At 35.7% G+C, this 15,027-nt stretch overlaps 1 protein-coding gene across 5 annotated transcripts in view; it reads left to right on the top strand.

Annotated features, from left to right (window-relative positions):
• The window catches only part of BRWD1 (bromodomain and WD repeat domain containing 1), a 128,884-nt gene that overhangs the window by 51,082 nt on the left and 62,775 nt on the right, over positions 1–15,027 (top strand). For all 5 annotated transcript variants that reach the window (XM_023742147.1, XM_023742148.1, XM_023742146.1 and 2 more), the window contains exons 16-20: positions 3,248–3,376; positions 3,564–3,789; positions 8,105–8,290; positions 10,385–10,568; positions 11,128–11,221. In XM_023742147.1, the coding sequence (XP_023597915.1) occupies positions 3,248–3,376; positions 3,564–3,789; positions 8,105–8,290; positions 10,385–10,568; positions 11,128–11,221 (819 nt within the window). The remainder of the gene's footprint in view (positions 1–3,247; positions 3,377–3,563; positions 3,790–8,104; positions 8,291–10,384; positions 10,569–11,127; positions 11,222–15,027) is intronic.

Genomic DNA, 15,027 nt, shown 5'->3' with positions numbered 1-15,027 from the left:
TAACTATACTGGACTCAGTCCAGTGGAGGCCTTGGTAGCTGTGGTCCATTAGTCCTTTAGACTAATCTTTTCCTTGTATCCTGTTCTCTTCCTTCTCCCTTGCTCCTGAAGGGATGAGACCAGTGGAGTATCTTAGATGGCTGCTCACAGGCTTTTAAGACCCCAGACGTTATTCACGAGGGTAGAATGTAGAATGTTGTCTTTATAAACTGTGTTATGCCAATTGAGCTAGATGTTCCCCGATCTGTTACACATTTTTTGATGGAATAAAACAAATAGTATTGCCCTCCATACATCGTATTAGGAGGTACATGATATTTATTTGTCCCAATATTGGGGGTGATAATTTTCAATATTTGGTTAAGATGGTATCTGCCATGTTTCTCCATTATAATTATTTTCCCTCTTTGTGAGACTGATTTTTTTAGGAGCTATTTTGAAACTGTAAATACCTTGTTCCTCCTCAAACTTTCACCTACAAATACTAGCATCCACTGATGATTTTCTATTGGTTTTGTTCCTTTGATATTTATTACTTGGCATTCTTGCACATAGTTCTGTAATATTTCTTCATTTTGTGTCATGAACATTTTTCAAAGCCCTAACTTTTTTAAGAATTTACAAATATATTTTTAATAATGACTGTTAAGTCAGCCTGTCTCACAAGAATGTTTATACAATTAATTTTCTATTAATGTTTAAGTCATTTCTAACATATACACAGTAATAACACTTTGAATATCCTTGTGTATGGCTGCTTATGTAGATCCCTGATTATTTCCTTAGGATAAATTCTGAGACTATTACTGTATAAAAGGGTTTGAACATAAAGGCTCTTGATACATGTAAGTGATACGGTTTGTGAAATTACTCTTCATAGTTTCCGTTGAGTTCCAATTCAGTGTGTAAAATTAATTTTGGAGACAGCTTATACTAGCAGTCTTTAGCTGAGTGGTTCTTAGACCTTTTTCTGTTTTGTTTCTAGTGTCTTAACATTTTTATTTTCAGTTTTATTTTGTTGTTGAAAACATAAGCAGCAAAACATACACCAGTTCCAACCATTTCAGTGTGTACAATTCAGCGACATGGATTACGTACCTCGAGTTGTGCAGCCGTTCTCAGCATCCTTTTCTGAGTTGTTTCCCTCATTAACATAAACTCACTGCCACCTAAGTTTCCTATCTTCATATTTCGAGTTGTTGTCACTCTGATCCCATATACATCTTTTTTTAATTATATATTTTTTGTTCTTGAGAATATACACAGCAAAATGCACACTAATTGAACCGTTTCTACATGCACAGTTCACAGTGACATTGATTACATTTTTTGAGTTGTGCAACTATTCTCACCCCCGTTTTCTCAGTTGTTCCTCCCCCATTAACATAAACTCTCTGCATCCTAAGGTTCCTATCTCATCTTTTGAATTGCTATTGTTGCTTTGATCCCATGTAGATAGTTCTTAAAAGAGCATAATGTTCAAGGTAGATTTTTTTCCTAGTTAAGCTAAACTTTTGTTTGGATTTAAGAAGACTCAAGGGGATATATTTGGTTTAAATTTTAGAGATTTTAAAGGGCAGTAGTTTCAGACGTTCGTTTAGCCTCCATGCTCCAGAAAGTCTGGAGCCCATGAGAGTTTGAGATTTGCTTCTGCATTTTCCCCCTTTTGATCAGGATTCTTTTATAGAATCTTTGATCAAAATGTTCTGTAATGGTAGCTGTCCAGTTCTTCTAGTCTTCTGGCAATGGAGGCAGTTGTTCCTGGAGGCAATTAGCCACACATTCCACATCCTCCTCTTATTCCTGAGTTTCCTTCTTCCTCTGTTGCTGGTTCTTAGACCTTTGATTGAAGGCCATCTTAGCCATGTGTTCCATGTTTTAACAATGAATTAGAGAAAAAATACATAATACATTAAAAAAAAAGTTGTAAGAGCATATACAAACTTATATACATGTTATGTTATTCAGCAATATTCTGAATATCTTAGTAACTGTTTTATCTTCAGGTTTGTTAATTGGCACCCATTTATGTGCAGCATAGCAATAGTTAAGTGTTGGTGTTCACACAGGTGTTTGGGAATGTCAGTGAGTTTGTTTTAGCAATTAGTGGATGGATGATGCAGTTTTCCAACACTGAACATACTTGTTTTAAAGTTTAGTTTTTGGAAGTAACAAATATTGCACAACTCTACACTGTAGAGCTAACCAGACAGTTCACCTAACTATAAATTGATAATGCCAAGGAGCCCTGGTGGCACAAGGTTAAGCGTTCAGATGCCAACCGAAAGGTTGACGGTTTGAACCCACCATTGACTACAGGAGAAAAGACATGGTGATCTGTTCTCATAAAGGTTACAGTGTAGGAATCCCTTGGAGCAGTTCTGCTCTATTTTATAGGGTCGTTGTGAGTTGGAATCGACTTGACAGTGCACAACAGCAACAAGCTAATGAAAGTTATGGTTAAAAACCAAGAACAAAACAGTTAAAAGCTGATCTATTTAATTAATGATGCGCTTAGAGCATTCTTCTTGAGATTGTGGTGGTTTGTAGTAAGCCGTACGCGCTTACATATGCCCACTTCAGACTGTGCAGCGTTGCCAGCTTTTGCTTGGCAATCCATCTTCTTAGTAGTAACTTGAAACAGAGTCCTCCTAAAACTCCAGAATAGTGTTAATTTTAGTGCATAAATACCAACCTGTGTTAATCTTTAATCACTTAGCTACTAAGTTATTAGTCAATAACTTTTTATTATAGAGGAAACCTGTGAGAGCCGGAACTTGATAGGACTACCTTGTTTTTCTGGGTCTCACAAGTTTTCTGCCTTTGACAGAGTGCAGTCTTACCACTTTCCTATCAACTCGTTTTAGTGGAAAATGTTAGTGTTTTCCTTCTCTGACAGGTTTCTGCCTTACACAGGTTTTACTATATATAAAAGCAGAAGTTTCTAAAATTGCTTGCCATTCAGTCATAAAAAGTACAGAAAGACTTCACTTTTGGATTGATATGACCCTTCATTTGGATCATTTTGAGAATTAATGCTCAGAAGATCTTTTTAGGCTAGTGGCATCTAAAATGAATTTTATTTTCTGAAAGTATAAATTGATGTATATGCTTAATGCACATTAAAACAAAATTTTTTTTTTTCCCAGAAGAGATATTTTGTTAGCAGGCTGTCCATGTGAAGAAAGTTTAAATAGCAGAAGCACTTGCTTAAAATTGGTTATAACTTATTTTTCTGTTTTCCTAGATTGAAGGACAAGGATTTGGAGCTGTGTTTGACTGTAAGTTTTCACAGGATGGACAGCATTTTGCTTGTACAGATTCGCATGGGCACCTTATGATATTTGGTTTTGGATGCAACAAACCATATGAAAAGGTCATTTTAAATACTTTATTTTAGCATGTAAAATAAGTAATCTTGGAGGGTATTTTGGAAATAGTTTTTAGCTATAATGGCTTGATTTTCTTGTTCTTTTAAAATATAATTAATGGCTTAATATAATATTTTTTCTTCAACATACATAAACCTCAAAAATGTCAATCTGTGTACTTCTCTTTTCTAGATTCCTGATCAGATGTTCTTCCATACTGACTATCGACCACTGATTAGAGATTCTAATAATTATGTCTTAGATGAGCAAACTCAGCAAGCTCCTCATCTTATGCCTCCACCATTCCTGGTAGATGTAGATGGAAATCCTCATCCAACTAATTATCAGAGATTAGTACCAGGCCGAGAAAACTCCTCAGATGAACATTTGGTTCCACAGCTAGGCTATGTGGCAACAAGTAAGTGTAAAGTCTTTTTTTTGAAATTGTTTTATTTGTAAAGTTTAAAAAATAATATAAAGAACTCCCACACTTTCAGGTTCACCAGTCATTACCGTCTTGCAGTACCTGCTTTATCATTCTTTCTGTATGTACATGTTGTTTTGAACCATTTGAGACTAAATTGTGCACATCATGCCCCTTTATCCCTAAATACTCCAATATATCTCTAAGACCAAAGATATTTTCTGTGTAACAAGAGACACTTATCAAAACCAAGACATTTAATACTCATATAATACTACTATTAATTCTGTAGTCTGTAAGTAAATTTTGTCAGTTATTCTAATAATGCCTTTTGTAGCCCTGCCCCACGTAGATTTCAGTTTGAGACCACACATTAAAATTTAGTTGTCATATTTCTTCAATCTCCTTTAATTTGGGGAGAGTTTCTTAGTTTTTCTTTTTCTTTCATGATACTGGTATTTTTGAAGTATATAGGCCAGGAATTTTATAAAATGTCCCTCAGTTTGAGTTTCTGTTTCTTCTTGATTAAGTTCAGGTTATGCATTTTTTGGCAGACTGCAACATAAATGATGAAGCCTTCCTGGAGCATTATGTCAGAATGCTTATTATGGTTGTGCTTTGTTCAGTTATTGGTAATGTTATCTTTGAACACTTGGTTATAGTGGTGTCTTCCAAGTTTCTTCATTGTAAAGTTACTATTTTTCTCTTTGTAATTAATAAGTTTACTTGTAGGAAGATAATAAGGAGTCCTGGTGGTACATAGGTTTAAATGCTTGGCTGCTCACCAACATGTTGGTGATTAAAACCTATCAGCTGCTCTGTGGGAGAAAGATGGTGGCAGTCTGCTTCCTTAAAGATTTACCACCTTGGAAGCCCTATGGGGCAGTTCTGTACTGTCCTATAGGGTTGCTATGAGTCAAAATTGACTCGATGACAGCGGGTATTATATTGTATATATGGAGATAATATTAAATATCCTGTTCCTAATCGAACTTTTACCCACAAGTTTTAGGATCCATTGATGATTTTTGTTGGAGTAGTAGTCGTTATGAAGGCTGCAAAATGGTTTTGCCCAACTCCATCATTGCATCTACATTGTTGACCATTTACTACTCTCTCTTTTATTTATTTATGTGGTTTTATAAAAAGTTTTCGTATATATTTGGTGGTTGTTATATAGTGAGTTATAATTCATTATTGTTAATTATTTTGATGCTCAGATTATCCTAGATTTGACTATGAGAGAGCTTCTTCAAGCTGACTCTTGTGTCCCTTCCCTAAGTTTCCGTCATTCTTTGAGCCCTTCCTTATTCTCTGGTACAGGATGTTCCAAGGTCATCTTATACTTTCCTTGTTCTAGGCAAGCACACAATTTTTTTTTTATATTAATAGCAGTGCAGTATTTGTACAGATTTAAGCAAAGAGGAAAAAGTGATGCGATCGTGTTTGAATGAGGTTTGATTTATTAAACTAAATCACCAGTTATATTTAACGTTAGTGCTTGATGTAACTTCACTATATGTTTAATGTTTCAAATGTTGGTTTTATTATTTTTCATGAACTTTATTGTTTAATTTGTATGCAGCCGTATTTGTTAATTTTAAGTGTATGATTCAGGTGAGTCTGAACAAATATTGTGCAATCCTGTAACTACTACCACAGTCAAAGATCTAGAACATTTCCAACAACCCAAAAAGTTCCCTGGGCCCATTTGGGGTCGGTTTTCCTCCCACCATGTAACCAGTGATCTATTTTATTTATTCTATTTTCTGTTTCTTTAATGTTTCATTTTCAGGAAATTTTATAAAATGGAATTGTATAGTCTTGTATGTTTGGCTTCTTTCACTTAGTATGATGCTTTTGAGATTCATCCATATTGTTGCATGTATCAGTAGTTTACTATATATAATACTCCATTGTATGGATGTATTATGATTTTGTTTATCCATTCACTAACAGTTCAGGGACACTTGGTTTATTTTCAGTGTTGAGCTTTTAAAGGAAGCGTTGGAGTCATGCAACTCTAATGTGAATTTGTTTTCTTCCTTCAGTTCAGTTTTTTTCCTTTATTTTAAAGCTCTGTTGTTAGGTACGTACACATTTCATATTGAAGTAATCCTATTATTATGAAATGTCTCTCTTTATCCCTGGTAATACTTCTTGTTTTGAAGACTGCTTGTTGTATTAATATAGCCACTCTAACTTTCTTTGATCAGCATTTGCATAGTATATCTTTTTTAATCCTTTACTTCGAAGCTATCTGTGCGTTTATATTTAAAGTAGGTTTATTGTAGGCAGCATATTCAATCTGACAAATCTGTCTTTTAGTTGGAATGTGTAGTCTATTTACATATAACATTAATTATTAATATGATTGGATTTAAATCTATCATATTGCTTTTTTTTTTTTTTAATGCTCCATATTATCTCTACTGGTGTCTTGTTAGCAGTACCTGTTTTATTTATTTATTTAATGATTGCTCTAGGACATCAGCTGTAAACGTGTGGTTCTCAGACACATGAGGTGTCTACAACCTTTTAGGGGGTCTGTGAGGTCACAGCTATTCATGATAATTTTGTTGTTATGTTAGTTGCAATCAAGTCAGCTCTGACTCATGGAGACTCCACTTGTGCAGGGTAGAACCTCTCCATAGGATTTTCAAGGCTGTGACCTTTTGGTAGCAGTTTACCAGACCTGTCTTTCAAGGCCCCTCTGGGTGGGTTTCAACCACCAGCCTTTTGACTAGTAGTCGAGTGCTTAACTGTTTTGACACTCACGGGCCTTCATATAATACTGAGATATTATTCACCCCTTTTTTTTTTTAAACAGTGTTGACATTTGCTAATAGTGCAGAAGCAATGGTGTGGGCAAAAGTTCTGGCACCAGATTACTAGCAGACATTGTATTCTTAACTGCCTTGCACTTGAGCACATCTTTTTAACATTCGGTGTGTTAAAACTGGAAGTATGCATAAAGCAAATCTCTGCATTATGAGGTCTCTTTTTGCTAAAAGGAGCTCTGGTGGTACAGTGGTTAAAGTGCTTGGTTGCTAACTGAAAGGTCAGTGGTTTGAATCCACCGCGAGAGAAAAATGTGGTAGTCTGCTTCAGTAAAGATTTACAGCCTTGGAAACCCTATGGGGCAGTTCTACTCTGTCCTGTAGGGTCACTGTGAGTTAGAATTGACATGGTGGCAGCGGGTTTTGTTTTATTCTGGCTAAAAGGAACCCTGGTGGTGCAGTGGTTAAGCACTTGGCTGCTCACCAAAATGTCAGCAGTTTGCACCCATCAGCAACTTTATGGGAGAAAGATGTGGCAGTCTGCTTCTGTCAAGATTATAGCCTTGGAAACCCTATGGGGCAGTTCTGTTCTGTCCTATAGGGTCACTTGTGAGTCTGATTCGACAGCAGTGGGCTTGCTTTGGGTTTATTCTGGCTAATGGGAACATGAACTATTTCTAGCCCTCTGAGAACTCTGGTGGTTTTTTTGCCTGCTGCCCTCTTGTTTTTTTTTTCCCTTCAGTATGGTAGAGTTTTACCCTGTATATGTGTCTTAGTCATCTAGTGCTCCTGTAACAGAAATACCACAAGTGGATGGCTTTAACATACAGAAGTTTATTCTCTCACAGTCTAGTAGGGTAGAAGTCCAAATTCAGGGTGCCAGCTCCAGGGTAAGGCCTTCTTTCTCTGTTGGCTTCTGGGGTAAGGTCTTTGTCTCCAATCTTCCCTGGTCAAGGAGCTTCTCAGCACAGGGACCCTGGTTCCAAAGGATGCGCTATTCTCCTGGCTCTTGTTTCTTGGTAGTATGAGGCCCCTATGTGTCTCTCCTTCTCTCTTTTATATCTGAAAAGAGATTGGCTTAAGATACAGTATAATCTTGTAGATTGAGTCTTACCTCATTAACATCACTGTTGCTAATCCCACCTCATTAATATGGTAGAGGTAGGATTTACAACCCATAGGAAAATGACATCAGATGACAAAATGGACAGTCACACAATACTGGGAATCATGGCCTAGCCAAATTGATAACACAATTTTTGGGGACACAATTCAGTCCATAACAGCATGCATCTATCAGTAGTTAGTTGGAACTAATATAACAAAAGTACTCTAAAGGAAGGATTTTGTTTGCTTTGAATCTTTTCTCAGACTTCTTAATTAGTTACTTTGTATAGGGTATCTTTATTATTTTTTTAAAAACAGGAATTCGGACAATTGGTAATGTAATTTTAATTATAAATACTGTCTGTTGAAAGTTTGTTTTGTTTTCTGTTTATGTTATGAATATATATCCATTGACTCTGTAGGTGACGGAGAAGTAATTGAACAAGTCATAAGCCTACAAACCAATGATAATGGTGAACAAAGCCCAGAGTCCAATATTCTTGATGGAATGATAAGACAGTTACAGCAGCAGCAAGATCAGAGAATGGGACCAGATCAGGACCCTATTCCAGGTGGACTTGCAAATGGGGAAGAAACACCCAGAAGAGGTAATACATATATGAGAAATATTTTGCCTTAATATGGCAAAAATTGAAGAGTAAATTATAGAGTAAATGCACCTGTTGTCAGTTTTATGCAGTGGGAAGAACTTAAGTTAGCAGTATGTTATTTTTACAGCTTACTTTTCAACAAATCTAGTAGTAATTTGGAGGTAGGTATATTGGGCATAAAGGTGGCATAGTAACAAATGGGCATTTGATTTTCCAGTACCATGAAAGGGTACTTGAAACCCTGTTGTACTATATATAATCAGAATATTTATAAAAATTTATTGTATAAATATATGTAATTTTATTCAGTCTCTCGGTGGACATTTGAGTAGTGTTTAGATTTCATCAATCATGGACAGAAATGGTATTAACAGTCTTGGGTGTGCTTCGTAGTATACATTTGAATGAGTTTTTCTTGAATATAAATCTGGGAGTGGAATTGCTGGGTGTAGGTATTTATGCTTTCAACTTTGTAAGATAATTGTATGTAACTGTTGTTTACAGTGGATGTACAGTTTATCCTTCCACCAACAGTATATAAAAGATGATGGTGATTCCCTCCTCCAAAGCTTAGTAGTGTTAGATTTCTTGATTTTTGCCATGCAAATGGTAATGTGATATTGATTTGAAAATTGTTTTTATCAGTAATGAGGTTGAAATCTACGTTTTTTGGCTGTGTTTCTGTTTTCGTTTTTGCTCTTAAGTTATTTTTACTGTGTTTGTCAAATTTTTTAACTTTCTGAAGTTCTTTGGGGAGCCTCATCCTGTGTTGTTGTCTGTATGTGTTGTTGTGTGTCGCAGTAAGAGGCACAAGATGTAAATGTATTTTTCTGCACCTTGTTTTTTCCCTTTGCAGTGTATCCTAGAAATTACATCAATTCACAGAGTTCTTCCTCATCATTTCACAGGTTCATAGCACTTCATTGTGTGGCATAGTCCGTCTTTGTAATTAGTTTGTTTAATTTATCTCATACTTGGCTATTACAAACAATGCTGTGACAGATAACCTTGTGCATGTATTTTCTTAAAATTGTTGGAGAATAACAATATGACTGAGGCAGTTAAATTTAGAGTTACAGTTACTTCTCAATTCAGCAAACAATTTTTAACATCAGTATATTTTAATATAAATACTTGGACTAATAGGGACATTCGATGACATTTCTTGTAGGAAAAATGTAGTGTGTTCCACAATGCAAATTGGTTCACATGATTGGTAAGTAGAAGAATGATGTAAATAGAAGAACGCAGAAATTGCGTTAATGCCTATGTGGATTGTTTTTGTGGGCAAGGAGTGCTGGAGTAGCTGCAGTAGAATTTTAGAGCTTCCAGCAGGAAAGGATATAGTTCTCAGCTTCTCTGCTGCGTAAGTAGCAGTAGCCCTTTCAGCCCGTGTTGTAAGAAAATGAGCACATTGCCTGGCCTTCCTCCCCAGAGGCACAGCTCTGGCCTCTGTGGCTTCCAGCCAGTGAAGATTGCACTGCCTCCTCTGTCTACCTGTCTGGCAGCCCCAAAGGCTCAGAGTGCCGCTTTTGTCTGTGCTGCCTAACCACCGACCCGCTCTGCCCTTACTCACGTGCTGCCAGCATATTTCCATATGAGATTTCATTTTTGTGAATTTTTAATATCTACTTTGGCAGCTGCCTGCCTGGGTGGCTTGGATTATCCCTTCAGGTAGCAATTAATGTTTTCTGTTAGATCTCTGGTTTTCAAGCCACCTTGGTTTTGAGAAGTCTATCTTCAGTGCTTCTTTTTCCATAAGATGTATTTTCAATATGTACTTTTGAAGAAGGCAAGGTTTATAGCAATCCAAGTACAGCATTATAATAGAAAATACCTGTAGATTTTAAAAATCTCAGAAAGTCTAGTAAACATTGAACTTGAGGATAATAGTTATGTTAAGGTTTGTTTAGTATTCTACATTTTGCCCTATTCATCTCAGTCACATTCAGTTTTTTTTTTCAGTAGATCTTTCTTTTATTCTTTTATTTTTGTCATGTATCTTAGGAGGAAGAATGTATGTTGCTGTATGTTAAAGGAATACTAGCTTGAAATTTGTTTTGGAATTACTTTTTGGTAATTTTTTTCTAGGTTTTAGAAGACTAAGCTTAGACATCCAGTCCCCTCCAAATATTGGTCTGCGTCGCAGTGGACAAGTTGAAGGCGTTCGTCAAATGCATCAAAATGCACCGCGTAGTCAGATTGCTACAGAACGTGATCTTCAAGCTTGGAAACGAAGAGTGGTTGTACCAGAGGTACCACTAGGCATATTTAGGTTTGTTTTAGGGTATCTATTTCTATTGTTTCTGTCTACAAAAATATATGCGTACGGTTTGTTCCATTAGTAGTATAAATAGTCATATAAATATGTTTTAGTAATGGGTAAAAAACTGTTTGGTAGGAAAATATCCAAATTATTTTTTAACTTTTTACGATTATGAATTTTTTCATAGCCAATCTTGTTTTATCTATACCAACACTCACTTTTCTTTCTTCAGTATTATTTTGAAAGAAATCCCAGAAATAGTATCATTTTTTCATAAGTATGTATTTCTGAAAGCTAAGTAACTCTTGAAAAATGTAATCACAATACCATTATCATACCTTAAAAAAACAAACAATTCTTCAGTATAAGCAAATATCCAGTGTTTAAATTTCCACTTGTCTCAAATGACAGGTTTTTAATTTTTTGCAAGACTGTTTAAGGCACATAATACCTAGTTTCCCTTTTCATATTATTATTAAGAATTATAAAATAATGATATTTTAACTCAAGTCTTTTTTATTTGGTATTTTGGATTATTCTAAAAAAGGAAATTTGTCCAAATTTGTAGGAAATTGGAAGACTTCAGAATAGAGAAAGGTGAAGAGGAAAAAAATCTTTATATAATGGGAAGAAAAAGGAAGACTCTCCAGCTCTCACAAAAGGTATGCTAAAATTCTGTTTTCTTAGGAATAGCAAGTTAGAAAATAAATTGAAATTTAATGTCATATCGAAATAAGCATTAAGCATTAAATACAAATCCTGTGTTTGGTTATAACTTTTGGACATTCTCCTGATCTGTGAAAATATTAGTAGCTTTCACAGAAGTGTAGAAAATTTCATACTTAAGGTCCTCTGTTTGGCATTTAAAATAGTAGACTTAAGCCTATATACAGTTATTAGAAAGGAGTAGTTTGAAAAGTTGAGGGAAGTTGTTTGATTCCTAATAGTGTTAAGGGATTTTTGAAAATCACTGTCTAATGACCGCTCTGGTCAAGAACTAGAACATTACCAGCACATCAGAAGCACTTGGTGTCCGTTCCCTATCGCTACTCTCTTTTTCTCCCACAGATAACCAGTATCTTAAGTTCTAAAACCATCTACTTGCTTTTCCCATTTTTGAGGTTTATCTAAATCATGCATTTCACTGGGCGCAGTATCGCACCCCCCAAGTGGCAAAATTGGTTCTTGGGGGAGAAAAGAAATCATGGATGCTACAGTGGTTTGTGGCCCTCTGAAGTACAACCTGTTTGTCTTTAACCCTTTGCCATCGAGTCGATTCTGACTCATAGCAACCCTACAGGACAGAGTAGAACTGCCCCATACAATTTACAGGGCTGAAATCTTTACGGAAGCAGATGGCCACATTTTTCTCCTGTGGTGTGGGTGGTGGATTCAAACCACTGACCTTTTGGTTAGCAGCTGAGCACTTAACCGCTGTACCACCAGTTGTATTCAGTTTCTCTGTTTGGGTTTTTTTTTGGGCATCTCATGAGCAGCATTACACTGAGTTTGTGGAAGATACACAAAATATAAGCAAGATCGTTGCTGCCAAACTGGCAAATAGATGATTGTGATTGGAGGAATTTCTCTTAATTCATTGTTCGATCTCAAAGTCATATTGTGAGAGGTGGCCTGCCTGTGCCTGTTGTCTGCCACTGACTGCTTGGTTGTTTAAGCTCGATCCTCAATGCTTTTGTATGTGACATGGGCTTTGAAAATTAAATACGTTTTATTACTTAGCTCTGAAATGTTCAGCACATCAATAAGTATGTCAAGTGCTAAAAAAATTTTTTTTACTGAATGAAAATCTAGCAGCTATATTTCTCATATCAAAATTTAAAAGTTCACTAAAATAATTTTTAAGGAATTTGTCTTTTTGTTTTACTTTTGCTGGAAAAATGAAAGTTGGGAAAGATTTAAAAAAAAATCTGAATACGTTGCTGTGTCAGTCATCTAGTGCCGCGTCTAACAGAAATACCACAAGTGGATGGCTTTAACAAGAGAAGTTTATTCTCTCATAGTCCAGTAGGTTACAAGTACAAATTCAGGGCATCAGCTCCAGGAGAATGCTTTCTCTCTCTGTTGGCTCTGGAGGAAGGTCCTTGTCATCACTCTTCCCCTGTACTAGGAACTTCTCTGTGCAGGAACTCCATGTCCAAAGGATGTGCTCTGCTCCCAGCACTGCTTTCTTGGTGGTATGAGGTTCCCATGTGTCTCTGCTCACTTCTCTCTTTTATATCTCAAAAGAGATTGCATCAAGACACTATCTAATCTTGTCAACCTTATCGGTATAACCTCATCACAGTGATAGAATTTACAGCACATAAGAAGATTACATATAATCTCATCATAGTGGTAGAGTTTACAACATATAAGGAAATCACATCAGATAACACAATCATATAATACCGGGAATCATGACCTAGCCAAGTTGCTACACACATTTTCTGGGGGACACAATTCAATCCATGACAATTGCTATTATGTATTCATATAAACTAATTTGCATATGTATTCATGTAAGTAAATAAGTTAAATTAAATGTTATTCAACCAATAGTTGTAAAGTTAAATATTAATATCTGTAAAATATTTAACTTTTAACTTAAAAGCTTTCTTCATTCTGTATCTGCATTTAGAAAAAGACTAAGTTTTGTACTTTTCTCATATTAATAAAAAAAAAAGTTGCCATTGAGTCAGTTCCGACTCACAGTGACCCTATAGGACAGGTAGAACTGCCCCATATGGTTTCCAAGGAGTGGCTGGTAGATTTGAACTGTTGACCTTTGGTTAGCAGCCGCGCTCTAACCACCGCGCCACCAGGGTTAGAAGTACAGATACGTGTGTGTATATATATATAGAGGGAGAGAGTATATAAACGCATATAGAGTATATCTGTAGTAGTAAAATTTTTTTTGGAGGACTATTAGGAAAAAGTCTAAAAAGTCTCTTGTAGGGTGATAATGAAAAGAAGTTTGAGAAAGCCTAATCTGAATGGAATCATATAGTATATATTCTTTTGTGTCTGACTTTCATCATTTAACCTTGTGAGATTTATCTGTGTTCTTGTAGTTTATTTTTCATTGTTGTACAGTATTCCTTTGAGGAATATACTGCTATTTAATCAGTCTATTCTTGAAGGATATTTTGGTTGGTTTCATATTTTGAATATTAAGAAGAATACTGTTTTCAATATTTCTATACATATTTCTTGGTATCTTTGTGTATATTTCTTTTGAGTATATGCCTTGGAGTGAAGTTGTGGTGTCATAGGATATGTATATATTTGACTTTAGTAGCTAATGCCACACAGGGTTCCAAAATGATTGCCCTCACACCTATGTGGGATATGTGTTAAAATCTATCATTATGTCTAAATTTTTCTTTCGCTACTTATTCTATAAACTTTTGGTTTATGTGGTTTGAGGCCTTGTTATTTGACGCATACAGGTTTAGAATTTTCTTTTTTATTATTGCATTGAACCTTTCATCATTAGGAATTGTCACCCTAGTGCTTTTTTCCTTAAATTCTTTTATGTTCATGTAGCTATGCCAGCTCTCTTGTAGCTAGTGTTTGCACAGTATACGTTTACATTCTTTACTTTCCGTCTCTCTTCCCTCTGAGAGTCTAATTGCATATTTCTGCTTTTGGCTGTTTTGGATTTTCTCCTAAATTCCGTTCATTGTTTCTCTTTAGCTGTGTGGGATCTGCTATTAAACCTATCGAGTTCTTAATTTCAGTTACTGTTGTTTTTTTTTTCTTTTACTTCCTGAATTTCCATTTGTTTTTTTTTTTATAGTTTCTTAATTTTCTGCTGAAGTTCTCATTGTTTTAATCCCTTAAAAATCAGCCATAGTTACTTTGAAAGCCTGTGTCTGGCAATTTCGTTATTTTATTATCTCAATCCCTGTGGCTCTGTTTCCATTGTCTGTTGATTTTTCTCATTTTTTACAATCACATTTTCTTCCTTACCTGGTTTTTGATAGAATGTTAAGTATTAGAGAAGATTTGAAGCCTAAGATGGTATTTCTTCCTCAGAAATTTACATTTGTTTCTGGCAGTCTGCTAGGGCCACTATCAAGACTTACCTTGACTTAATCCACCCAAGGATGGGCTTTATTTAGTTATAGTCCCTTGGAATTACTATTCTATAGTCCTAGGCTGCTCTGAATTGTGATTTTTGTTAGCCTAACTTGTCAGTTTTTATTTATTAACTGTTAAACCTCTCAGCTTCCTCTTGCACAATGAAATCCTCTTTATTGTTAGTTGCTGTTCAGTTGGTTTTGCCTCATGGCAACCCTGTGTGTGCAAAGTAGAACTGTTCCCCAGATTTTCAAGGCTGTGACCTTTGTAAAGCGGATAACCAGGCACCAGGTGTGTCTTCCAAGGGGCCTCTGGGTGGTTCAAACCACCAACCTTTCAGCTAGTGGTTGTACATGCCACCCAGGGACCCCTAATGAAATCCTAG

This window comes from Trichechus manatus, unplaced genomic scaffold (genome assembly GCF_000243295.1).
Source record: "Trichechus manatus latirostris isolate Lorelei unplaced genomic scaffold, TriManLat1.0 scaffold00202, whole genome shotgun sequence".
Lineage (NCBI taxonomy): Eukaryota > Metazoa > Chordata > Mammalia > Sirenia > Trichechidae > Trichechus > Trichechus manatus.
This window is presented reverse-complemented; position numbering and strand designations above follow the sequence as displayed.